We start from the raw sequence: 25,913 nt of genomic DNA, 5'->3' as shown, positions 1-25,913 counted from the left end.
TCCTTTGAGTTTACATGGGGAAAAAACTGAAAGCGATAAAGGTCCTGTTCATTTACTCATCCCTTCCTCCCTTTTATCTTCCTGCTTTCATCCCTCAAAGTTTTGTTAAGCAACTGCTCTGTGTCAGGCTCCGTGCTAGTCTGGGTGATATAACAATGAGGAAAACACAGTCCCCATCCTCATGCAACTCCTGTTCTATTGGGCTGGCAGACAATACACAAACACTATACGATGCCATGGAACGATGGGGGTCATGAAGAAAGAGCAGATAAGGGTAAGAGTGATGTCTTTGGTAAATTCAAGGAACAGCAAAGTGATCCGTGTGGCTACAGCAGAATGAGTGAGGCAGAGAGCAGAGCGAAAGTCTTCACAGAGCAGACTACGATGCTCTGCAATGTTGGAGAAGTGAAAGGCGGTGGTTGGTATTGAGGGGTGAACTTGATGTGGTTTGTTAATAGTCAGATGGGGTCTGGGAATCTGGGGAGGGGATGAACAGTTCCTCTCGGCCACACAGACAGGATGGAACCACCCTTCTGAGTCCTTGGCAGTCAGGACAGCCTGGCCTGATTCACCCTCAGGGGCTCTTTGGGTATCAGTATCAAGTGTGGCCTCTACAAGACACCAAGAAGCAGACTTGTCTCAGACAAGTGCCACCCAGTCCTTTGACACTGTGCTCGGTGACCTCCATGTCCCTCTGGCCCCTGAGCCCTGGAGGGCAGGCTCTGAGTCTGCCACTTTTCTTCATCTCCCCTTCCTCCCAATGCCTCCACACGAGTCCTGCTCGATGCATGATGGTGGAACGGAGCCCTCGCTCTCTCCACTGCAGAGAAAGGAAATTTCCTCGCCCTGGATCTGGGGGGAACGAACTTCCGGGTCCTGCTGGTGAAGATCCGAAGTGGACGGAGGTCAGTGCGCATGTACCACAAGATCTTCGCCATCCCTCTGGAGATCATGCAGGGCACCGGCGAGGAGGTAAAAGTCAGGCTGGGGGTTCTGTGCTCCGTGGTGCCGGCCTGCCACCCTGTGTCACCGCCAGCCTGGTATGACTGCCACTCTCTCCCTGTAGCTGTTCGACCACATCGTGCAGTGCATCGCCGAATTCCTGGACTACATGGGCCTCAAGGGAGCCCAGCTGCCTCTGGGGTTCACGTTCTCGTTTCCCTGCAGACAGACGAGCATCGACAAGGTGAGACAGCCGCCAGGGCACAGCCCGCCCGGGGGCTTCCCCCTCCACTAGGGGGGGTCTCAGGGTACCTCTGAGTCACTGTCATGTCATTCAGGGGTCTTAGGTCAGGGCAGCTGGAGAAACGTGACTGAGAATTTTAATTATTTAAATTTTCTATTATGTTGCATTTTTTGTCATTCCTTTTTCCATTGCAGTTCACAAAAGTATTGAGGGTAATAAACAGTAAAGGGACACGTTCACGAGACCACCATTAAATGAGAGATTAAACCACATAATGGAGAGGTAGGCAGAGGTTAGGCCACTTGGAACACTTTAGCAGAGAGCATGAGTGTCTGTCTGGGCAGCCCTCGTGAACCGGGAGCACGGGGGCTGCAGGGTTTTTATCGTCCGGCGAGCGCGAGCGAAGGCTCACCGGCCCATCTGGAGAAGTGCTCCTCTTTCCTGACACTACGCTCTCGGGGGAATTTGTTACCTGGACACTTACTTAACTGACATTGAAGAACACCCAAAATAATAATTTTAATGTGTTCTTCATAATAATTTAGAAACATGTATCACAAGGTCTTTCTTGAAATTCTGGGGTGGAAGCGCCATTCACCAGCCTGTGAGTGTGGGGCCCTGTCTCTCTCTGACAGGCTCACACCAACCAAGGCATAGAAGCCGAGCATCACTCCTCAGCGTCCGGGGAGAGGGCTGCTCAGCACGGCCAGTCAACCAGAGCACTCGCGACAGTAGTAATAAGGAGGGCACCGAAGACTTGTTAGGGTTTTGTTTAATCCACTCAGTGTCTCCATGAGCTACACACTGTGTTTGTTTTGCTGTGTTTTTATTATTTTTAATGATAGTGGCAAAATATAGCATAACATTTAACACTTTATTTTTTAAAAACATTTTATTGATTTTAGAGAGAGATAGGAAGGAAGAGAAAGAGGGAGAGAAACATCCATCTGTTTTTCCAGTTATGTGTGCATTCACTGGTTCATCCTGACTGAGGATTGCACCCGCAACCTTGGTGTATTGGGATGATGTTTTAACCAACTGAGCTACCTGGCCAGGGCCAACACGTTGTTTTTAAGTGGAGAGTTTCGTGGTATTAAGCACGTTCACATTGTTGCACAACGATCATCATTGCCTGTCTTCTGAACTTTTCCATCATCCCAAACTGAAACTGCACGCCCACTCAGCAGTAACTTCCCATCCACCCCTCCGCCCAGCCTCTGGCGACCACCCTGCCACTTTCTGTCACTGTGGATTGGGCTGCCGCAGGTGGCGTCATGCCACATCCTTTTTGTAACTGTCTTATTTCACTTAGCATAACGTCCTTGGGGCTCCTTCCTGTTGTAGCACATGTCAGAATTTCTCTCCTTGCTAAGGCCGACTAACATCCCACAGCACACATACACACAGGTTTTAATCACTGTTTTGTAGTGGGGAAAAACGGAGGCACAGACAGGTTCAGTGAGTCGTCCGAGGTGCCACACTCATAAGTGGTGGCGGAGCGGCCCCACCCGCACACTGGCGGGGGACCGGGCTCAGAGGGGCACGCTCTCCACGCCAGTGGTTATGAACTGTTGACATTTTGGCTCTAGCGCACAGCACACCTGCATGGATATAATCAACGCCCCCCCCCAAATTAAATAATATCCTTATTGTACGCATTACACTCTGTTTTCTCTCCTGCTTCATATTTCACAATGACATTGAGGCATGCAGGGCTTATCCAATAGGGAGGTGCAAAGTGCGAAGGGAAGTGAAGCTGACCAGGGCTCTGAGAACGCTGTGGAAACCAGCAGGTCGAGGTGCACCCCACCCCGCCCCACGCCACTCACTCAGAGAATGGAGAGAGAGGGGTGCACAAGGCTGCACTATCTGGTTACAAAGCCGAGTTCTCAAAATTAAAAATGCCAGGATGCTAAGAGCCAGAAGATCCACTCCTCAAGATTCCGTTTCTTAAACACATGCCCAAGGGGAAATGAATGCGGTTGTTCACTACCACACTGCTTTTTAGTAATTTCTAATGAAAAATTCGAAATAACCCAAAGAAAGAGAAAGAGACTCTTTGGCAGTAGAAAGGGACTAAATAAATAAATGATAGTATATCAATCATAAGGAATCTATTGCTTGGTTTTTATTTAACAAACACAACTATAGTGCTTGCTCTGTGTCAGACACTGTTCTGAGAGATTCCCAGATGTTACCTCCCGAACTGGGGGATGGCAGAGTGCATGAGTTAAGGGTATGCATGGGCCTGGGAACTCATTGTCTCAGTTTGAATCTTGGCTTCTACGCTTATGGGCTGTGTGACCTTGGGCAAGTTTGGTTTACTCACTTGAAAAATGGAGATAAAAGTAGTACTTAATCTATAGTTAGGTTTAGTGGATTTTTAAAGTTTTTGTGTAATTATACTTGAGGAATATTTTGCTCAGTGAAGGAATATGTCAGATCTGTGTTAACTGACCTGGAAAGATCTAGAAGGTTCATTATTGAGTGAGAAAAACAAATTGCAGTAGTCCACACACAATATGAGCTTATTTAAAAATACATGCAAACAGAAAGAGGTCTGGAAGCATTTCTATCAGAGAGATCATAGAGGCTAGCTAGCTCTCCGGTTGGGGGGATGGGGAGTTATAGGGGACTTTAATTTTTTTTACAGTGGTAATGCCTGTATTACTGCTGTCATTAAATACACAGTGCTGGGGCAGGTTGTGGACCCACGTGCGGCTGTCCATGGTTCTGAATGATCAATGGGTACCAGGGCACAGTTGCTCCTTTTGACCCAGAACACTGGGAGTTTTGACACAGAACTCCCAGAAGTTCTGACAGGTTCATGAAGATGCAGCTTAAAAGGAGGGGAAACCAATGGAGCAAAGCCACTGATGGCTGGGGAGAGAAAAGAGACTTCTAAAACATTGTTTTTGTGTAATTGCAACTAAAAAGAGATTTTTCAGTTGGGAGTACATCTCTAATGTCCTACAAATATCCTCCAGGAAAGAAGAAAGGGAGCCCAGCTTTCCAAGGGCTTTGGAGAGAAGGAGGGAGGCTGGGGTTGAGGGCCTCAGGTGAGGTGCTGTCCAGCCCCTGGGCCGGGAGCACTGCTGTCCCAGGAGCTTTCCTGGCCTAGACGGCACAGCTCCATGGGTCCTCACTACCTGCTCCCCAGGATCTGAGGCCTGAGGCTAAACTAACGGCTGCTCTTGGCTAACAGGATAGCCTTTGCTTCCTTTTGAAAATTAAAAATATTTTTTAGTATTATAAAAAAGTATGCCTGCTAATTTTAAGAAAACTAGAAAATACAGCCAAAGAAGAGAGACTAAAAAGCACCCATAATCTTGCACCCAGAGAAACAACTATCCATCCTCTGTTTCAGATTTTTTGCCAAGGGGGAGAGAGAGCACTAGACTTATTTTTTAAAAGAGTAGTAGAATAATTCACCATCTGCACTTGTTTAATGTGTGTTCACCTAGGAGTGTATGGTGAACATCTTTCTCTAACATCTAACCTTCTCTTGCAGCATGAGTTTTTATGGCTGTACAATAGTTCCTGTACTGATGTGCAGGATGATAGACCCATGTTGCTGGAATGATAGGATGCCTCTGGTGTTTTACTGTGGAACAATGCTTTAATGAACATTCTGTAGCTTTATCTTTAATCACATCTTAATCTGTCCTTGGCTACATTAGCAGTGAGGTTACTATGATCCAAGCCTTTGCTCTGTGTTGTCATGGCCAGGGGACACCAGTTGACCACTGACGAGTATGAATGGCTGTGATTATCTCCCTCAGCAGTGGACCCTGTCTGAGCATCCTCCTTGGTAATGCCTCTGGGCCTAGTGTTAGGGCTGCAGAGATGCAGGCAGTCAAAAGCCCACGTGTCTGACTACCTACTAAATGTTGAGGTTGTGCAGCAGTCCCAGAAAACTACTGCTCAAGTGAATTTCCCCTCCCTCCTTTCAGGCAACGCTTATTGAGTGGACCAAGGGCTTTAAGGCTACTGACTGTGAAGAAGAAGACATGGTGGACATGCTCAGGGAAGCCATCAAGAGGAGAAACGTACGATATGACGTTGAGGCTCATGGCTGACCCAGCGTCTCCCCCCAGGCCCCTGCTCTATCGTCCTATGTCCAGTCCTCTAACTCTGCGCACCGTCCCTCACACCCAACCCCTACCCTGGGTTGATACGCCCCTTCTGAGTCTGCTGGGTTTGCATGTTCTACCTACAGCAGAGCTGCTTCCTTTGCAGGAGTTTGACCTGGACATAGTTGCAGTTGTGAATGACACAGTGGGGACCATGATGACCTGTGGCTATGAAGATCCTAATTGTGAGATTGGCCTGATCGCAGGTGAGTGGTCAGACATGTCCCATCGGCCTACCTCCATCTGATTCTTGGAGGTTCCTTTGTAACACAGTGAAGGACAGGGGTCCATCCTTCTGTTATGCAGAGGCTCTGAAGCTGGCTTAGTCCAAGGCAGAGATGAAGTTAAGGTTCTGATTCCAGGTTTTCCAACTCCTAAATCTTTACCTAATATTTTCTTCATTAAGGGTACTAAGCTGAGGTTATCCTTTCTGTTGAAGAAAGAGAATGATGTAAAAAGAGGATTTTCAGATTAGGGAGCAGGTTATCCTGGGAGGAGGGAGCCCGAAGTTGAGTCCTGTTGGCCTGAGGCTGGCTCCTCTGTTCTCGGATCTTCGCTGGCTCTCAGGGTGCACAGGATGGGAAAGAGTTGGAAAGAAACCTGAGAAAGAAGAAGGGAAAGGCCTGAGCTGATATAGGCATTTTAAGGGTCTTTGGGAGAACTCTGGCGGTGATTGAAGACCAGGGTGGATTCCAGGGGGATGACTCATTAAGAACTGGGGAAAAGGGTTGGAGTTGACCAAGTGGAGATGGGGGTGAAGGGCATTCCAACTGACAGGCACAGGTTGAGTAATGACCATCTGCAAACGTGGTTTCAGTTGGTTGTCTGGGGTTCCTGGAGGTGAGTGGTGGGTGGAACAAGAAGATGGAAATATATGCAGATGTCTTCAATGCCAGGTAAGAGGTTTCATTTGACTCTAACCCCTACCTACTTTGTGACCTTGGGCAGTTTACTTATTCTGTCTGGTCTTGAATTTTCTCATCTATGGGAGGAGTTGGGCTAGATCTAGGAGAGAAAAGAAGTGAACTTATTTAATTAAATATAATAGTTGCCTGGACTGTTGTGTTGAGAACAGTTTGGAAGCCAGGTCATGGGCAAGGGAGAAAAGAGTGGCTTATAGATGCCAAACGTTTGCTTGTCCGAGACTAGGTTATTTGCTCTGGTTGGTGTGGCTCAGTGAATTGAGCTCTGGCCTGCAAACCAGAGGGTCACCGGTTCAATTCCCAATCACGGCACCTGCCTGGGTTGTCCCAGTGGGGAGTGTGTGAGAGGCAACCACACAGTGATGTTTCTCTCCCTCTCTTTCTCCCTCTCTTCCCCTCTCTCTAAAAATGAATAAATAAAATCTTAAAAAAAAAAGACTAGGTGATTCCTCATGGTCCCTTGCAGCTCTGACTGGTAACTCTGTGACTATTTGGAAGCTCACTTTGTGTGTCTGTAGCTTAACAATGGTGATGATGATAATGATATCATCATTTATTGAATACTTAATGCATGCAGGAAACTTACGAACATCATCTCATTTTTATAAATTACAAATCGACAAGGTCTGTCCAGAAGGTATCCAGCCATGTAATATGAAAAATAGAGATATTTATTAAAGAAGATACAAGATATAAAGTATATTGTACATGGGACAATGATGCCTCAGTCCCCTTCAATGTAGGCATCTTGGGACCTCACACAGTTCTCCCAACTGCCATCAGCTGCCCATTGTATTTTCTTGAATCTTACTGAAGGTATGAAATCTCTTCCCTTTCAAACATGATTTTAGTTTTCAGAAAGGCCAGAAGTTGCAGGGTGCCAAATCTAGGCTGTAGAGGGGCTGAGTCACCTCGGTGATTTGATGTTTTGCCAAAAAACTGCATGAGACTTGATGCATGAGCAGGCATGTTGTTGTAATGAAACTGCCAATCCCCAGTTGCCCAGAGCTGTGGCCTCTGAATCACCCAAATAGTTTCCACGGAGGAATGTCAGGCACAATGCAAAATTTGATGGAGATTCGTTGCTCTACTTGCTTAGTCATTTTGAATGTGATGGCTGCACAGTACACACATTCAAAGGTGTCTCCTTCCCCCACTGATTAGTACAGTGAAGTTGTTGTTCATGCATGTGCACATTCAAGTCCACTCTCCTTGGCTGCCAGGTTACATCGATGTGCAAACTGTTCTCATTATAGTAACGATGGCTGGTCTTTTTCTGGATAGACTTCATATAAGGCAGGTATTATTTCCTTTTCATAGATGAGGAAACTAGACCTCTGAAAGATGAGATACTTGTCTAAGGTCACTCAGCAATGAGGGTAAAGCTGGAATCCACACCAAGTTGTATCTGACTCCAAGCCTAAATTCTTGTCCCCTGCACTCCACTGCTTCTCTAGGACCTGGTGGTGTCTTCCAAAGACTAAAGTCTCTTCACCATCCCTTCTAGGAACGGGCAGCAATGTGTGCTACATGGAGGAGATGAGGAACATAGAGACGGTGGAAGGGGACCAAGGGAAGATGTGCATCAACACAGAGTGGGGAGGATTTGGAGACAATGGCTGCATAGATGACATCCGGACCCAGTATGACAAGCAGGTGGATGAGGGGTCCTTGAATCCTGGCAAACAGAGGTGAGAATGTGGACGTGTACCTTTCTGCAGGCTGTGCATATACAGCTTTACCAGATCTGGGGGGTGGGTGCTACTTTCATATCATAGACACTATAGCTTTGTATACTGTTTACAATTCACTATCAGATGTCAGCATGCTGTCTTATTTGAACAAAAGCAAAATGTTATGACAAATTTCCAATATAAAGAAGGGTTGCCTTTTTCTTTTTTTAATTATATTTTATTGATTATGCTACTACAATTGTCCTGGTTTTCCCCATTGTCCCCCTCCACCCAGTACCCCCCACTCCTTCAGGCAATCCCCCCACCATTGGCCACTCCATCTCCTGTACTGTACTTTACATCCCCATGGCTATTCTGCAACTACCCACTTGTACTTCTCAATCCCCTCACCTCTTCACCCATTCTCCCCCTCTTCCCCTCTCCCATCTGGCAGCCTTCCGGACACTAACTTCTTTTCTCTTGCTTTTAAGAGTTTCTCTTTATTCTTAACCTTTGGCCATTTAATAATGTTTCTTGGAGTGGGCCTCTTTGCATCTATCATCATTGGGACTCTCTGTGTTTCCTAGACTTTCATGTCCATTTCCTGCACCAAATTTAGGGAAGTTTTCTTTCACTGTTTTTTCAGATAGATTTTCAATTTCTTGCTCTTTCTATTCTCCTTCTGGCACCCTATGAGGTGAATGTTGGATCTCTTAAAGTTGTCCCAGAGGCTGCTTATACTGTCCTCATTTTTAGTTATTATTATTTTTTTCTTGTTGTTCTGCATGTTTTTTTTGCTTCATTATGTTCCAAATATTTGATTTGATTCTTAGCTTCATCCATTCTTCTGTTGTTTTCCTTAAATTATTCATTATTTCAATCAGTGTATCCTTCATTTCTGACTGGGTTTTTATGCTGTTGTGGTCCTCACTAAGTTCTTTGAACATCCTTATAAACAGTGTTTTGAACTCTGCATCTGATTGCTTCTCTCCATTTTGTTTAACTTTTTTTTTAACGTTCTGGAGTTTTGATCTGTTCTTTCATTTGGGCCATGTTTCTTTGTCTCCTTATTTTGGCAGCCTCCCTGTGTTTGTTTCTATGTATTAGGTAGAGCTGCTATGACTCCCTGTCTGGGTAGCATGGTCTAATGTAGTAGGTGTCCTGCAGGGTCCAGTGGTATAGCCTCCCCTATTACCCTATTTTAGTTACTTGAGGTATTCCCTTTGTGTGGGCTGAGTACCACTTCTTCTTATAGTTGAGCCTTGGTTGCTGTTGGCAGGTCAATTTGAGTGATTTACGCAGGCCAGTCATCTGCAAGGATTGGCTATAACCCCTGGCCACTAACCTCTATTCTCCAGGGAGGATCAGCTGTTCAGGGGCAGGGTGGTGGTGCTCCACTGTGGTCTGTAGCTGTCCACTGGGTGCATTGGCCCTGGAGTTTCCCTGGTGTTCCAGGCCAAGGTCAGTCCCCACCTATGTTTTGCCTGGGGCCCCCTGCCTGAGCTGAAAAGCAATCTGAAATGACTGCTACTTGTGCTGGGCTTGGAAATTCCCAGGTGAAGCCAAGCTATGACTGTAATCTGGTTGCTGCTAGGGCTCACTGAAGCCCGCTGTTGCTTGTTTGGTAGGATTTAGGAGACAAGACCAGCCATTCTTATGGAAAAGCAGCTTGTGTGGGCCTGTAAATTGGGTGGAGAAGAGACTCTGGATCTCCAAGGTGGGTTCCACAGTGTTAGCCAGGTTGGTGGAGTCTCATATATGGCATCAGACTGCTGGCTCTGTAGGGAGAGGGTTCAACAAAAGGACAATGGCCTTTTGTTGAACAATGGCTTGACCTGATGCCAGACACTTCAGTCTCTCCCTGGATACCACTCGTGCCCTTCAAAGCTGCCGTCCCAGTGCTGGAGCTCAGAGGGCGTGAGTCTGAGTAGATGAGTCTGTGTGTAGGTTCCCCAAGAGGAACTGCGTAGTGCTCCACCAGCCATCTCCACTGATTCACTGGTTTTTGCAGCCAGAGCTTGTAGGGACTTACCTTCCTGACACTGGAATCCTGGGCTGGGGGCCCGGTGTGGGTCTGGGAGTCCTTGCTCCTGAGATATCCCTGAATTTTTATCCACAGGTGTGAAGCTGGCCCATTCTGGTTTCACACCCCTCCTACCAGACTGGATGGATGTGGTGTCGATTGCATAGTTGTCAGACTTCCATTCTGCTTGATTTCTGGTGTTCCCGAGTGATGGTTGTTCTATAATTTAGTTGTAATTTTGATGTGGTTGTGGGAAGAGGTGAGCCATGTCTGTCCACATCACCATCTCGACCAGAAGCTGGGTTGCCTTTTTGTAATTTCCAGAAGATACCATAAGGGCTAGTAGTGGCTTTGGAAGTGAGGCGGAGACTGTCAAAATGTCCATTTACTGTGGGCTGGTGTCACAGAGCAGGAGTATGGTGACTCCATGGGCCCTCTCAGGATGGGCTTCTGGGAGGTCCAATTCGGAAGTCCAAAGCCTCAGACTTTCCAGCTGGCTGCCAGGTTGCTGACCACTGCTGTTCTGGGGTGAGGAAGTGGCCACAGGGGAAAAAGGGGGTCCTAATTCTCAACTGTGATGTCATGTTGCAGCATGGGTCACAATCGCCTGTGAGGTGAATTCCAACTACTAATCATACTAAAAATCCTGAAAATAAAAAATAGAGTGCATTTTCACTCGCATTCCCACAAATCTTCTTGAGTAGGAGAGAAAGGAGTGGGTAGGGATAGAGCTATCATGCTAGAAGTGGATGATTAACCCGGGCTTGTGCCTTAGAACTGGGGCTAGCAAACCTTTTCTGTAACGTACCAGAGAGTAAATGTTTTACTATCAGGTCACAACTAAACTCAGTGTCTTAATATATAAAATAGGATGGAAATGCAGATTTGTTGAGATGGGTGGTAGCCAAGGGAGGAAGTTGAGTGGACAGGAAATGTCACGGAACGGGAGGCCTGGGCCACAAACGTCCTGGTGACCGTGGCACTGAGAAGAAGAAGCCCTGTGATTCTTCAGCTTCCTTTGGCTCTAGTCTTCGTGGCTAGAAGGCAGGTGAGTTGTAGTTAGCCCAGAAGAGCCAGGGATTGCCCCCCACAGAGAAAAATTTGATAAATGTATTTATCTTTGAGTCCGGAGTTGGGGCATCTGAGTATCATGGCTCTTCTCATGGGGCAAGTCCCTTCTGACCTCTTTTTGTGTCTGAACCCACTGGAGACTTGTATTTCTGGAGCGAGAATTTAAGGGGACAGAACATTTGAATTTGCTGCCATAGTTGTTTCATCTTGGTTCCTTGGTTTTGCATTGGAGCCTAGGCAATGAAGAGAAACACCCAAGTGCAGCACTCTCAGGTTTCCATTTGACCTTGCCGGCCGTGGGGGTCCAGCCCTGCTTCGTTGTGCTTGGTAACTCACACATACCTGTGCAGAGTGCCTGGTCAGTGCCTGTTGGTGACAAAGCACCTTCTCTTGCTCCTTCCCTGATGTTGCTCATAGCCTGATAGAAAGGAGACAGGGAGATAACATTTTTTGAGCTCTCCTGGTATGTGCAGTCAGTTAAAACGCATTCTCTCATGCAGCAGAATCTCTAGTGGGACAGATTTTTTTCCAAGTATAAAGCTATGAGAATCTCCAGTGGAACAGATTTGTAATACAAAGCCAAGGAGAATTGGCTTTGGGGCCAGTAGGGGAACTAGTTTGCTTAGCCCTTACCGTATGTCAGATACTTGCCTCCCAATAGTCTTGTGGGGTCAATGTTTTTCCCCCTGTTTTATTGATGATACCCTAGTGCTTGCTCAGGTCATGGCCTTAGTATGTTGCAGAGCAGGGACATGGCTCCTGGTCCACACGGCTCCAAAGGCTGGCTTCCTTCCCCACCTTGTTGCATTTCTCTGGCCTGCTGCTTGCTCTGAAACACTCCGAGCCAGGCAGCTGGCAGATGCCAATGGTGTGCCTTCCACAGCCCGACCCTGTGGTCTTCTGGGAACCATTCATCAGCGCTGATTTTCCCGCTCTCACCAGCCTTATCCTTCTTCCCCAAACAGGTATGAGAAAATGACCAGTGGGATGTACCTGGGGGAGATTGTGCGGCAGATCCTGATTGACCTGACGAAGCAGGGTCTCCTCTTCCGTGGGCAGATTTCAGAGCGTCTCCGGACCAGGGGCATCTTCGAAACCAAGTTCCTGTCGCAGATTGAAAGGTAACGTGGGATCGCGTTTTCCTGCTCAGTGTGAGAGGCCTTGACTCAGTGTGCTGCTGTCATAAAGGGTGAGGCAGATCTGAGATTTAAAAATAAGGCAGAAAGGCCAAGAGGAGGCAGGGGGTTGCCTCCTGGGGCTTCCCCCAACTCCAGCTGCACCAGGATCACAATGCAAGGGTGTGTACACAATCGGGGTTGGGGGTTGGGGGGGCCGGCCAGCAGCCTGCCCGGGCCCGAGGTTCCTAAACTGTTACACAGGAGTTAGCTTAGGCCAGAAAATGATTTTTGGGGGGTTTATGAAAAGAAAATGGGTCCATAATACTAAGGAAAAGTCATTTAAAAAATCACCCATATGCGCACTACTAAATACAGCTGCTTTTATTTTTGTGAATTATATTCCCTTTCAAGTTCTTGAATATTTGTTAACATATTTTCATGATTTCAGTCACATGATGCATATTATTCTGTATATTGTTTATTCAGTGTTTATTCATGCAAATTTTCATTTACAATTCTGATTTTTATTTTATTTTTTATTGTGAAAAATTTGAAACATACACAAAAGTAGAAGAAATAGGAAAATGAGCCCATCTTTAACAGTGATCAACTCATGGCCGAACTGGGTTCATTTACATATTCCTGCTTCCCCGCCCACAAACTGGAGTCGTTTGAAACAAATATCACCTTTTATGTCAGTTCCTCTATGACTCTCTTGTATTATATTTCTAAAATAGATCCTTAAAAAAGAAGTGCCATCATCACACCCAAAATAGCTAATGATAAACCTTAATCTCATAAAATATTCCATCAGTGTTCCCATTCTCCAAATTGCCTAGAAATAATGGTTTTTACACTTTATTTACCTCAGTATCCAAATAAGGTCCATACATTACATTTGGTTGATATATTTTTAAATATGTTATTTATTTATTTTTAGAGAGAGGGGAAGGGAGGAAGAAAGAGGGGGAGAAAAGCATTGATGTGAGATTGGTCGCCTCTTGCCCTGACCACAACTGGGGACCAAACCCACAACCCAGGCATGTGCCCAGACCACGGATCGAACTGGTGACCTTTCACTTTGTGGGACAGCACCTAATCAACTAAACCAGACCAGCTGGGGCAGTTTGGTAGATATGTTTTCAGAAAATATTTTTTAAATCAATAGATGTTCCCTCCCTCTCTTGTTTCCCATGTAGTTGACAAAGAAACTATCCTTTTATCCAATGAGTTTCCTGTGTTAAAGATTTTGATGATCGCAGCCTTTACTATGTTCTTCTGTCCCTTATATTCCTTGCAAACTTCTAGTTAGACCCAGGCACATGGTTAGATTCAGTGTTGAGTTATAGACAAGAATATTTCACACGTGTACTGCGTTGTCTGTCTGTCTCTCTTACGGCGTAAGCAGTTACTGATGCTCACTGCTTAGATCTGTCACTTCACTGGAGATAGTAAAGTGATAATGCCCTCACTCTGTCTGCGTTTATTCGCCGGGATGCTTCTGGAGAGAGAAAGACTCCCCCAGATCAGTTCTTTGGTGTAATTATTTTAAATGGCTGCCTCATGTTGCATTAGGTTGCTGTACTATCACTAAACTCCCCCTTTCGTACAGGATGGCTAGGTTATAATTTATAGATTTCTACCATTCTGCATAACACCATAATTACTGTTTTTGTACATAAAGCCATTTGCATCTCATGAATTACTGCCTGAGGAGTAGAAGCGTTTGGTTAAAAGAGGCCCTTTCCTATGAACACACTTTTTAAAAAGACAGTTCCACACCCCACTACCACCAGTTATGCGCAGATGTGACAGTTTCACTGCTTTTCCTACCAGCCCTGGTTGTTATCGGAGTTTGTGTGTTTGGGATTTTTCTCAATTTGCATTCCTTCATTTAATTCTCCTGGTCTTTATGGCAAGGTGCCAAGAAGCCAAATCATTTTGGGGGAAAAATGAAACTTTTTAAAAAGAAGATTGTGTTTATTTATTTTTGGAGAAGGGAAGGAGAAAGGGAGGGAGAGAAACATCAGTGGGTTGTCTCTCAGGGTCTGAGCCTGCAAGCCAGGCATGTGCCCTGACTGGGAATCAAACCAATGGCCTTTCTCTTTGTGGGATGATGCTCAACTAGCTGAGCCATACCGCTCAGGGCAAGAAAACTCTTCATAAATGAAAGCAGTGCACTTGCTGAGGGAAATCGGATGGACCGTTGCAGAGCTCTTGTTGTTTAAGGAGGTGGTGGGAGAGTCCGCAGCAGCAACAGCAGCAGCAGCAGCAGCAGCAGCAGGAATGATTTTATTGTTCTGAAATGTTGATCAGCAAACATTTGGCATTCTTTTTTTGGGGTCTAGTCTTCAACTCATCAGATCCAAAAGTGCAAGTTAAAAATCATTACCTTTGGTGACAAGAGGGGTCCCCTTTTGTGTGGAAGGAATAGTTTCTTGCCTGTGTGCAAGAGAAAAACAAATCGACTTATTTTGCCTTGCTTTTCTGAATACAAAGAAAGTTGTTTCTGGACAAAGCAAGTTGTTAGGACCTGTATGTGTCCACAGATATTTGCACCTGCCACCGAAGGTGTCTGCTTCAAATGCTTTGATTCTTACAGGCTTTAAAAAAAAAATTAAGCCTTTAAGGAATAGAAGAATATAATCCCCATCTAGTGCCAGTGGGGAGACGGTAGGTGCTATGCTGACTGTGGCCCGTTTCAAAACATGTTGTTGAATGGGCGGGACAGTGATTCTCAGGGGAAGAATCCTGAGTTTACAGTTTCAGAGCCTGAGCTTAAGATTCATCTCTACCACTTACCTCGGTTGTGCTGTGTGGTCTGGGGCAGGTAGCTTCACCTCTCTGGACCCTGATTTCCTCTTTGTAAAAAAAATGATTGCTCTGCTGCTTAACCCCAAGGATTGCTCTGAGGATCGAGGAAGGGAACGTATATGAAAGAACTAGGTAGACTGTGAAGGGCTACACTATGGAAAAAATTTTATACGTGCTAATACAACCCCACTTTTTTCTTCCTATACAAATATTGCTCAGCCATAAACAAAAGAAAGAAAATAAGAATTACTGGCAATTCTATCAAGCATCTGAATAGATTTTCTTCTGCTTTTTATGATTGTTGTTCAAGAACAAACATTATTTAAAAATGAAAACAAACCAAGGTCATATGGCACATAGTATTTTTATAATTTATTTTTTCACTTAATACATCATGAGCATTTTTCATAGCATTAAATATTAACTCATCTTTTAGCCAATAAAGATTTCATTGCCTGGCTACACCCCCATTTACCTGTTGAATCTGCTACATAATCCCAGAGGTTGTTTCTCAGTTGTTCTCTCTTGAGCATGCTCCTCTCCTCTAGGTGGTACGTAAGACAACCGAGGCTACAACTTCCCATTATTTAGCTGGGGTGTCAGAGCTCTCTAAGTTCACTGTGAGATGAGCAGGGTGTAGAGTCAAGGCTCACGGGTCCCCACAAAGGCTGCTTCTCTGCATGGCCTAGCAGGTTCCCATTTACTTAGATGCTGACTATACATCGTGTGGTCATTTATTCATTTGCCCATTGAACGTACACAGCCCTGACTGACTACTATTGAGACTACAGTCTTATCCTCAAATAGCATGTGGTCTAGTTGGGGAGAGAAAGCACAAAATCAGAATAGTTGCAAAAGGACAGTTGGCCAGCTGAACGGGGCCAGAGTACCAGAAGGTACTCAGTGGGAAGGCTGGCTAGATTTGGTGTGAGAAGGCGTATGTTTGAATCCCTGCTCTCTAGTCTCTCTGGGCAAGTCTCTAGCACTCTGAACCTCAGATTCCTCTTCTGAAAAATGGATACTTGATGTATCTGCTGAAACTAGCGATAGCTCCTAGTGAGATAATAGATTTGAATATGTCTAAAATAAGAGATTCTCACACTTGATTTTTTAAGTATGATGGGACTTCCTGGGGGTGGCATTCTGCTCCAACTTAGCCATGGTCTGGATCATTTTCTTTCTCTTTCTAGGACATCTAGGGGTGGGGGGCTGTGAACCGTGGGGGGCAGATTCCAGGGCACCCAAAGCAGGTCCTGACGTCTCGTTCTGCTTGCCTGCAGCGACCGGCTGGCCCTGCTCCAGGTGAGGAGGATCCTGCAGCAGCTCGGCTTGGATAGCACGTGTGAGGACAGCATCGTGGTGAAGGAGGTGTGTGGAGCTGTGTCCCGTCGGGCTGCCCAGCTCTGTGGTGCGGGCATGGCTGCCATCGTGGAGAAAAGGAGAAAAGACCAGGGGCTTGAGCGCCTGAAGATCACTGTGGGCGTGGACGGCACCCTATACAAGCTGCACCCTCAGTGAGTGCCTGTAGAGGGCGGTGGTGGGAGGGTGCTGAGGGGGAGAGTGGCCCTGGTTGAATTTGACAGACAGGGTTGAGCCCTGGTGGCTCTGCTTCGGAGTAGCATGAGGTGGGAATATTTGCCCTCCCCTCTGAAGCCCAGCTTTTTCATCGTGAAAGGTGGGCTGTAGTAGCCTCTGCCTCATAGAGCTACGTGAAGGTTACGGGGGTTAATATCCGTGAGGTGCTTCACACAGTGCTCAGTAAATGCAGCGCTGATTATTAACACATTCCCATTGAATTCTCAGGGGAGAAATGAAAACTGACTATAAACACACAATATTGTCAAGTAGGAGCTGTTTGTAATTTTCTTAGCTCAGAATAAGTGGACAGAAGGATTAAGAGCCCCGTCAGGCAATATGAGTTTGAATCCTGGCTCTTCCGCTTAGTAGCTGGGAGGCCTAGAGCCGGTTTCTTACCCTGTTAAATGAGGACAAAAATCATACCTGCCTTGTAGATTGTTGTGAGGATTAAGTTAAATAGTTTATGTAGCATGCATGGAACATCACAGAAATCTCAATGACGAATGCTCAATGACATTTTGAGTTTTATGTTTTGTTTTGGTGAAGAGGAAAACTACTAACAAGCCTATACAAATTTCTAGTCATGTGGAAATGGACACATGAACATGTTATTGTAATCCTTGTTCCTTAGCCCTTCCGGTGATGCTAATTGTCCGAAATAACCGAGTGGTATCTTCTCTTGCTTCTTCCTTGGGGTCACGTATTTTTGTTGTGGTTCCTACAAGCCCCTCCCTTGAACCACAACTTAACTGAGGAACAAAACCACATGAGCATAGCAGTAAGTATAGACAAAGCATTTGGTAAAATCTAACTTCTTTCAAGATGAAAAGTACTCAGCAAACTAGGAATAAATGTACTCAGCAAATTTCCTCAACCTGGCAAAGAACATCTACAAAGAATCGTGAAAGACTGGGTGCTTTTCCCTTAAGATCAGGAACAGGACAAGGACGTCCACCGCGCCACTGCTGGTCAACATTGTACTGCTTCTAATGCCGCCTCTAGGTGGTTCGTGATTTTTGTCCATCAGTCAAATCTTGATTCAAGAGGAGGTTTGTAAGAGCCAGACTCAATATGTGTGACCTCAAGTGGAAAATCATGGGTAAGTCTAGCCAGCACTGTTAGGCAAGAAAAGGTAGTAAAAGGCATCCATATTGGAAAGGCAAAAATAAAACTGTCTTTATTCACAGATGACATACATGATTTGGTGTATAGGAAATCCTCAGGCATCCACACACACAAAATTGTTGGAACTAGTAAACAAGTTCAGCAGGGTTTCAGAATACAAGATCAATATATAAAAACCAATTATGCAGTAGCAATGAATAATCCAAAAGTGAAACTTAAGAAAATAAGTTTATTTACAACAGCATTAAGAAGAATAAAATACTGACTTCTGGCCAAGATGGAGGCATAGGTGAAAACACTGTGCCTCCTTGCACAACCAAGTTTAAAGACAACAAAGTTTTAGTAACAAAAACATAACCAAAACACAGAAAATTGAACTGTACGAAAGTCCGACAATAACGAACCATTCAGCCTGACCAGTGAGAGGGGTAGAGCCAACAGCTGGTGGGGCAGGGTTGCACAGGAAAAGGCAGCCGGACCGACCCAGGTGCGCAGGCGGCAGTTGGCAGATCCCAGGTGTGGGGTGGCAATGGGCGGACTCAGCAGGGGCGCAAGGTGGCTGGCTGACCGCAGTCACATATTCACACTCAGATAAACCAGGTGAAGGAGTGAGCAGTGAGACAGACCGCACAATGCAGGGCCCTGGCGATGGGAATTAAAGCCTAAAAGCACCAGTCAGAAAGACTTTCAGGGTCAAGGTGCCAGGAGAAGCTCTCAGGCTCAGAGAGAGTTTGTTGGAGAGACCCACAGGATCCTGGAGGGTGCATAGGCCCATACACCCAGGAGCCTGCACCGGGGGACCCGGTTTGCTTGTGGGAAGCAGCAGAGGGGACAGAAATCTGAGAGAGAGCAGAACAAATGCCATTGCCCCTCTCTGACCCCACCCTCACACACAGCATCACAACCCAATGACTGGGTCGCCCCACCCTGCTGAACACCTAAGGCTCGACCCCTCATACGTAACAGGCACAAACAGATCAAAACATTATGGCTCAAGAAGAACAGCTCAAAGCCCCAGAGCCAATATTTCTAAGTGACCAGGAGATAGCCAACCTATCAGATGAGCAATTCAAAATACTGGTGATCAGAATGCTCACAGAACTGGTTGATTTTAGTCACAAATTAGAGGAACAAATGAAGGCTAAACTAATTGAAATGAAGGGAAATGCACAGGAAACCAATAGTGATGGAAAGGAAACTGGGACTCAAATCAAGGGAGTGGACCAGAAGGAAGAAAAAAAATGACCAAACAGAAAAGAAGGAAGAAACAAGAATTCAAAACAATAAGGAGAGGCTTGGGAACCTCCAGGACATCTTTAAATGTTCCAACATCCGAATTATAAAGGTACCAGAAGGGGAAGAGGAAGAGCAACAAGTAGAAAACTTAGTTGAACAAATAATAGAGGAGAACTTCCCCAATCTGGCAAAGGAAACAGACTTCCAGGAAATCCAGGAAGCTCAAAGTCCCAAAGAAGTTGGACCCAAGGAGGAACACACCAAGGCACATCATAATTACATCAGCCAAGATTAAAATGAAGGAGAGAATCCTACAAGCAGCAAGAGATAAGGAGATAGTCATCTACAAAGCAGTTCCCATCAGACTGTCAGCTGATTTCTCAAAAGAAACCTTAAAGGCAAGAAAGGGCTGGAAAGAAGTATTGCAAGTCATGAAATCCAAAGACCTACATCCAAGATTGCTCTATTCAGCAAAGCTTTCATTTAGAATGGAAGGACAGATAAAGTGCTTCTCAGATAAGATCAAATTCAAGGAGTTCCTCATCACCAAGCCCTTATTATATGAAATGTTAAAGGGACTTATCTAAGAAAAAGAAGATGAAAAATATTAACAGTGAAAGGACAGCAAACTCACAGTTATTAACAACCACACCTAAAACAAAAGCAAACTAAGTGGACAGCTAGATCAAGAGCAGACCATGGAGAGTTAGCAACAGGGAAGTGGGAGGAGGAGAAGGGGGGAGAAGGTACAGAGAATAAGCAGCATAGATGGTAGGTAGAGAATAGACAAGGGGGAGGACAAGAGTAGTATGGGAAATACAGAATTTAAAGAACTTATGACACATGGTCATAAACTAAAGGGGGGGAATAGTGGGGGAGGGGGTATGCAGGGTGGAGGGGAATGAAGGGGGGAATGGGACAACTGTAATGGCATAATCAATAAAATATATTTTTAAAAAGAATAAAATACTTAGTAATAAATTTCACAAAACAAATATAAAACTTATACATTGAAAACTATAAAATATCATTGAAAGAAATTAAAGACCTATATAAATGGAAAGACATCTGTGTTAATGGATTGGAAGACTTAATATTAAGATAGCAATACTTCCCCAATTGATCTTCAGATCAAACATAACCACCATCAAAATCCCCACACATTTCTTTGCAGAAATCAATAAATTGATGCTATCATTCATATGCAAATGCAAAGAATTCAGAATAGTCAAAACAATCTTCAGAGTAGAATACAACTGAAGAAGCCATACTTCTCTATTTAAAAACTTACTCTAAAGTTACAGTAATCATAACATTGTGGTACTGACATAAAGATTAAACATATAGACCATTGGAATAGAAGTTAAGGATCCAGTAATAAACCCACACATTTATGGCCAGTTGATTTTCAACAAGGATGCCAAGGCCATTCAATGGGGAAAAAATATTCTTTTTAACAAATGGTGCGATAATTGGATCTCCACGTGGAAAACAATGAAGTTGGACTTCAACCTCACACCAAGTATAAAATTAACACAAAATGGATCAAAGACCTGAATTAAGAGCTAAAATTATACAACTCTTAAAAGAAAACATAGGTGCAAATCCTTGTGACTTTGGAAAGGCAGTGCTCTAAAATATGACATTAAAAGCATAAGCAACACAATAAAAAATAGATAAATTGGACTTCATCAAAATAAAACATTTTTATACACTGTAGAAGTTGCAAAGAAAGAATATTTGCAATCATATATCTGACAAGGGACATATATTTAGAATATATAAAGAATACAAAACAACTCAACAATAAAGACAAGTAATCTGATGAACAAATGACATCTCTCCAAAGATCTACAAATGGCCAATAAGCACTCCAAAAGGTGCTCAGGGTTATTTGTCACTAGGAAGATGCCAATCAAAACTGTGAAATAGCATCTCACACCCACTTAGGATGGCTATAATAAAAAAGCTTGACAGTAACAAGTGTTGGTCAGGATGTGATAAAATTGGAGCCCTGATGTATTGCTGATGGGAACACAGTTTGGCGGTCTCTAAAAAAGGTAAACATCCCTGGTTGGTGTGGCTCAGGGGATTGAGCACCAGCCTGTGAACCAAAGGGTTGCTGTTTCGATTCCCAGTCAGGGCACATGCTTGGGTTGCCAGGGCGTCCCCCAGTAGGGGGTGGGTGAGAGGCAACCGCACACTGGTGTTTTTCTCCCTCTTTCTCTCTCTCTTCCCCTCTGTCTAAAAAAAAAAATAAGTAAAAAAATTTTTTAAGGTAAATAAAAAGTTACCATATGACCCAGCAATTTCATTCCTAGGTTTACTCAAAAGAATTTAAAACATGTTCACACAAATACTTGTTAGTGACGTTCACAGCAGCATTATTTATAATAGCCAAAAGGAGAGACAACCCAAATGTCCATCATCTGATGGACGGGTAAAAAAGTGTAAGATAGCCATGCAATGGGATATTGCTCATAAAAAGGAATAAAGTGCTGACACACGCTACAACTTCATTAAACCTTGAAGAACATGATGTTATGTGGCCAGGCACAGAAGGCCACGTATTACAGGATTCTATTAAGTCCAGAATAGGCAAATCTACAGAGATAGAAAAATTAGTGACTACTGGAGGCTTTGCGAGGGTGATGTGAGTAGAGAATGATCAGTAATGGGTTAGTAATTAGTAATTAGATTAGTAATTAGGTATGGGTTTCCTTTTTAGGATGACAAAAGTGCTCTGGGATTAGACAGCAGTGATGGCTGCACAACTTTGTGAATGTACTAAAAACCACTGAATGGTACACTGGAGGGAGGGAGACAGGGAGGGAGGGAGACAGGGAGGGAGGGAGGGAGGGAGGGAGGGAGAGAGAGAGAGAAAGAAAGAAAGAAAGAAAGTTAGTTAATTGAGCAATGACTGCCAAGCCATTTTCTCCTACCTCCTGGGAAGTTTGGGGCTAAGTACCCTTACTGTGCCTCCAGAAATATTCCAGACATTCTCTTACTAAACCAGCAGAGCCCCAAGGAGCACCAGTGGTTGACCAGAGTCACCCACTGGCCCTGTGTTGGAGTTGCATTCAGAACCTGCTCTGGCATGCTGGCCCTCAGAGATGACCACCATCTGTACCATTACAGTAACTCAGGATCCCAGGATCTTCGGCCCAGATGCCAAGGCCTTTGGTAAACATACGTGATCCCATAGACTCGCCTGGTAACTGGCTCCCAGGATGTCAATTCCAACAGATTTAATATCACAAGTGGTAGTTGTGAGAGGCTGAGTGTTTGTGGTTAAGGCTGTATGCTCTAGGGGGAAGTTAATGGAGGGAGAGATGAATAAATGGGTGGATGGATAAAGCAAACAGGGCAAAATTTTAACTTTGTTGAGTCTAGGCAGAAGGTATAGAGGTACTTGAACTATCCTTTAAGTTTGAAAATTTTGAAAAAAATTTGGGGAAGCCCTGGCTGGCATAGCTCAGTGGATTGAGTGCGGGCCTGTGAACCAGAGAATTGCAGTTCGATTCCCAGTCAGGGCACATGCCTGGGTTGCAGGCCAGTCCCCAGCAGGGGATACATGAAAGGCAACCATATATTGACATTTCTCTCCTCTCTCCTTCCCTTCCCCTTTAAAGATAAATAAATAAAATCTTTAAAAGTTTTGGGTAAAATTTTGAACAAAAAAATGTGGGGTTTGGAAAAAGACTGGCCTGGTCCAAATCTTAATAATCTGACTAGTTGTGTAAATTTGGACAAGTTTCTTAACTTTGGAGCATCAATTTATTTATGTAGTAGAGATAGCAATAATTATTTTCAAACTACTATTTGTTACACTTTGATATTCTGTATGTCAAACATCTCGAGTATTCTTTGGCATTAGTATCATTCAATAAAAGGTAATATGAAAACAGCTATTTATGAAACTGTAAGCTCTTCTGGAACCTTGAGAAGCAAACTGGAAGCAACAAACTAATTTGAAATGATTTATTAATATGCTGATTCCATATGTCAGTGCTGATGAAGGTTTTCTTTTCTCTATTTTATAGCTTTTCTACAATACTGCAGGAAACTGTGAAAGACCTGGCCCCTCGGTGTGATGTGACGTTCATGCTTTCGGAAGACGGCAGCGGGAAGGGAGCTGCTCTGATCACCGCTGTGGCCAAGAGGGTGCAGCAGGCACAGGACAACTAGGAAGCCCTCCTGGTTGGCCCCATGCACCTTGGGTTCTGACCAACCTTTCCTCCGGCAGATGAGTGGGTCCGGGACCAGCAGGCAGGCTTCTGGCCAACTTCGCCTTCTGGGTGGCCGAAAGAGAACCCCAAGTTCTTGAGTACTCTTAGCTTTTTGTTTCTGATTTTCAAGGGCGGTGCATGATATCTCTAGTTGGTATATTTGGGCTCAGGATGAACCAACTTGTAAAATCAAAGTGTGTGGCTCGAGACATCCCCTTTTAGCAAATTTCTCAGTCGAGAGCCGACCTGTCAATTCTCTAGGGCTTTGGGTCTTGTGGCCGCTGCACGTGGCAACGTATGCCTGATCTGTGCCTGTGGCCCGGCTGGCTGAGCTCCCACGGTTGTTCTTCAGCCTTTGCTGCAGTGGACTGGGCCCTCTGCTTGCGGATGCACACTCGAGAGGGCTGGGGACTCGGGTCGTAAGCTGGAGATCTAATCTAACTTGTCCTTGACTTGTCACGTTGACTCCAAAGACTGGAATATTCCGGATGTGGAGGGCGGGACTTCCAGGGAGCCTGTGGGAAGCTGGCCTTGCTCACAGGGAGCAGTGTCGGCACCCTGCAGGACTTTTTCTCAATGTGTGTGTGTTTTGGGGAGGGGCGTCTTTTGGGGCACCTTTTTGTCATTTTACGGGTAGTTTGTGCTGCTATTGTTCATACTAGTTTTGAGGACTATTGGGTATAGGAAATCCAGTAAATGAATAAAAAGTTTTATACTTCCTACGAATCTTTGCATGAGGTATTACTGTTTCACCGGGGAGGCTGGCTTGGCAACAGCATGCTCCTGCTGGTGGAATAAAGGGCACAGAGTTGCTGAGGGCATCTCTCCAGTCCCGCCTCCTCACCAATGGGGGAATATGCGGAGGATCTTCTACAGTACCTCTAACAGATTATCCAAATTTCATTTGAGTGCATACTTCCAGCGACTCGATCGCGTGTCTAAAAGAGCGAGAGGGAGGCCCCCTGGAACTGGGGACAGGCGAGGGAGTGAGGTTCACTGGGGAACGTTTTTCTTCACTCATTCAGTAAACAGATACTGCTGTGGGCGGGTGCTGGGTTAATCAAAATGAACCTTGTTGTATTTTAGGATCGTATCTCCCTGGAGAGAGGTTGTATGGATTTATTAAATTTATCTTTTTGTATTTTAAGGTTATGTCTCTTTGGGGAAATGTTTCATGGTCAGATTTTTGACTTAGCAAACCCCAAACCTTGTTGCCCTTGTCATCTTTCTGCAGCTCCCCCATTCCTTGGTAAGACACCTCCAGCTCCCAGCCCGCCTTTCCCCTGGTTCTGCTGGGGGTCTCTCCCCATGCCATCTGCTTAACAGGTGATCTGGCCCAGGTTCAGGTAGCCACACCACCACATTCTCCCACAACCTGGTCTCTCAGCATGTGTTTGGCGAGATGGCCAGCTGTGGTCTCTGACCCAAGGTATCCAGGCAACTTTGCCCATTCTGACTGATTGATGGCATCACAGAATCCTTGAACTGGAATGGAACTAACTGCAGAGAAGGCAGACAGCGGCTTGCCATCCTCGGACAGGTCCACCCTTGAAACACCTGGGACGATGGAGGGCTAACTTCTCAAAGCTTCCTAGGCAAGACCAGTCACCACACCACACAACAAGGTAAATGATCCTCCCGTGAGCCCCACAGACTTTTCCTCTTGGGAAGAGCATCTTCGTCTACATTTCCTGGTCCTGTGCTTACTTTCTCCCTGTAACTTTGGCTAACATGAACATAACTTTAAGAACTACATTTTCTCCATGACTCTGACTCTGCAGAACAGGTGACCTCATTCCCGGTGGTCTGTCTTTAGTTGGCTAATGAATGGCAGTTGGGGGAAGTGAATTTCTTGCACCCGCTTCCCTCCATCCCCACTGTCTTGGCAGCCCCTCTCTTGCGGTTGTACAACTGAAACTCCTGGTAAAGCATATTTTATTAGAAGAAGGTGGGGACTTGGGAGAAGTTGGATAATAAAAGAGGGATCTGATAGCTCATATTTGGGGTGAACTAGGATGGACAATTAGGGTAGAAGAGTTTAATTCATTTTTGGTCCAGCTAGGGACAGAATGAAGCTGGGGAGAAAATGAAAAATACTTAAAAAATTGTATTTTAAAAAAATATGAGAAAGAAAGAGAGATAAAAATAAAGGTACATCACTGAGAATAGTTTGGGGAGACTGGTCTAAAGAGCAGAGACGCACTACCACCACGAGAGGCAATTCCAAGGGGTGTCATTCACACCACAGTCTCTGCATGGCCCTGTCTCCACTGACTCACCTCTTTGGCAGTTAACGTGGTCTAGTGCAGCCCTTCCCAAAGCATGGTCTAGGATCGACGGCATATCCCCAAGAAGCCCTTTTCTGGAGTAACCTTTTCCTTTAATTCTCAACCAAAATGGCTCATTTCTCCACCCCACATTCTGCAGAAGGGCCTTGGATTCCAACAGTTCCTGAAGGGGACACTTGTACCCTCCGGTGCCGCCTCTAATCCTCGCTCCAGCTCGCTTCTTGTCTCAGCTGCCCTCACAAGTCCTGTGGCTGCTGCCCCTCTCTGTTTTGGCTGATACATGGAACTCTGCCTTCCTCTTTGATTCTCCGAAACACCATGAATTCACAGCCAATGTCTTGGAACAGACTTAACCAAAGCTTTGGGGATGATGGAAGGGACTACTTCATGGAATAGGCAACCCTGTCAACATGAGTATTGGATAACGAAGTTCTGTGGCCATCCCCACCCCAGAGACTTTTCTGCTGCCCATCTTTCTCCGTGAGCTCTACTGGCTCCCGTGTTGTACAGATTCTT

The 25,913-nt window shown here is 45.1% G+C and overlaps 1 protein-coding gene across 2 annotated transcripts in view; it reads left to right on the top strand.

The window, feature by feature from the left end:
- Positions 1-25,913, top strand: part of HKDC1 (hexokinase domain containing 1) — a 62,587-nt gene that overhangs the window by 26,789 nt on the left and 9,885 nt on the right. The window contains exons 11-18 of one of the 2 annotated variants that reach the window (XR_005064047.1): positions 827-972; positions 1,067-1,186; positions 5,140-5,235; positions 5,426-5,525; positions 7,750-7,933; positions 11,975-12,130; positions 16,222-16,455; positions 22,924-24,734. Coding sequence is in view for 1 of the 2 variants with exons in the window: in XM_037029344.1 (XP_036885239.1) it covers positions 827-972; positions 1,067-1,186; positions 5,140-5,235; positions 5,426-5,525; positions 7,750-7,933; positions 11,975-12,130; positions 16,222-16,455; positions 22,924-23,068 (1,181 nt within the window). In the remaining variant the exon portion in view is untranslated. Of the gene's footprint in view, positions 1-826; positions 973-1,066; positions 1,187-5,139; positions 5,236-5,425; positions 5,526-7,749; positions 7,934-11,974; positions 12,131-16,221; positions 16,456-22,923; positions 24,783-25,913 lie in introns of those variants that run through there. The other variant, XM_037029344.1, reaches the window with a different exon arrangement.

The sequence above is a fragment of the Sturnira hondurensis genome, unplaced genomic scaffold, assembly GCF_014824575.4.
Source record: "Sturnira hondurensis isolate 20B ecotype Veracruz unplaced genomic scaffold, ASM1482457v3 Scaffold0020237, whole genome shotgun sequence".
Taxonomy (NCBI): Eukaryota; Metazoa; Chordata; class Mammalia; order Chiroptera; family Phyllostomidae; genus Sturnira; species Sturnira hondurensis.
Note: the sequence above shows the minus strand (reverse complement) of the source record. Positions and strands in the feature narration are given on the sequence as shown.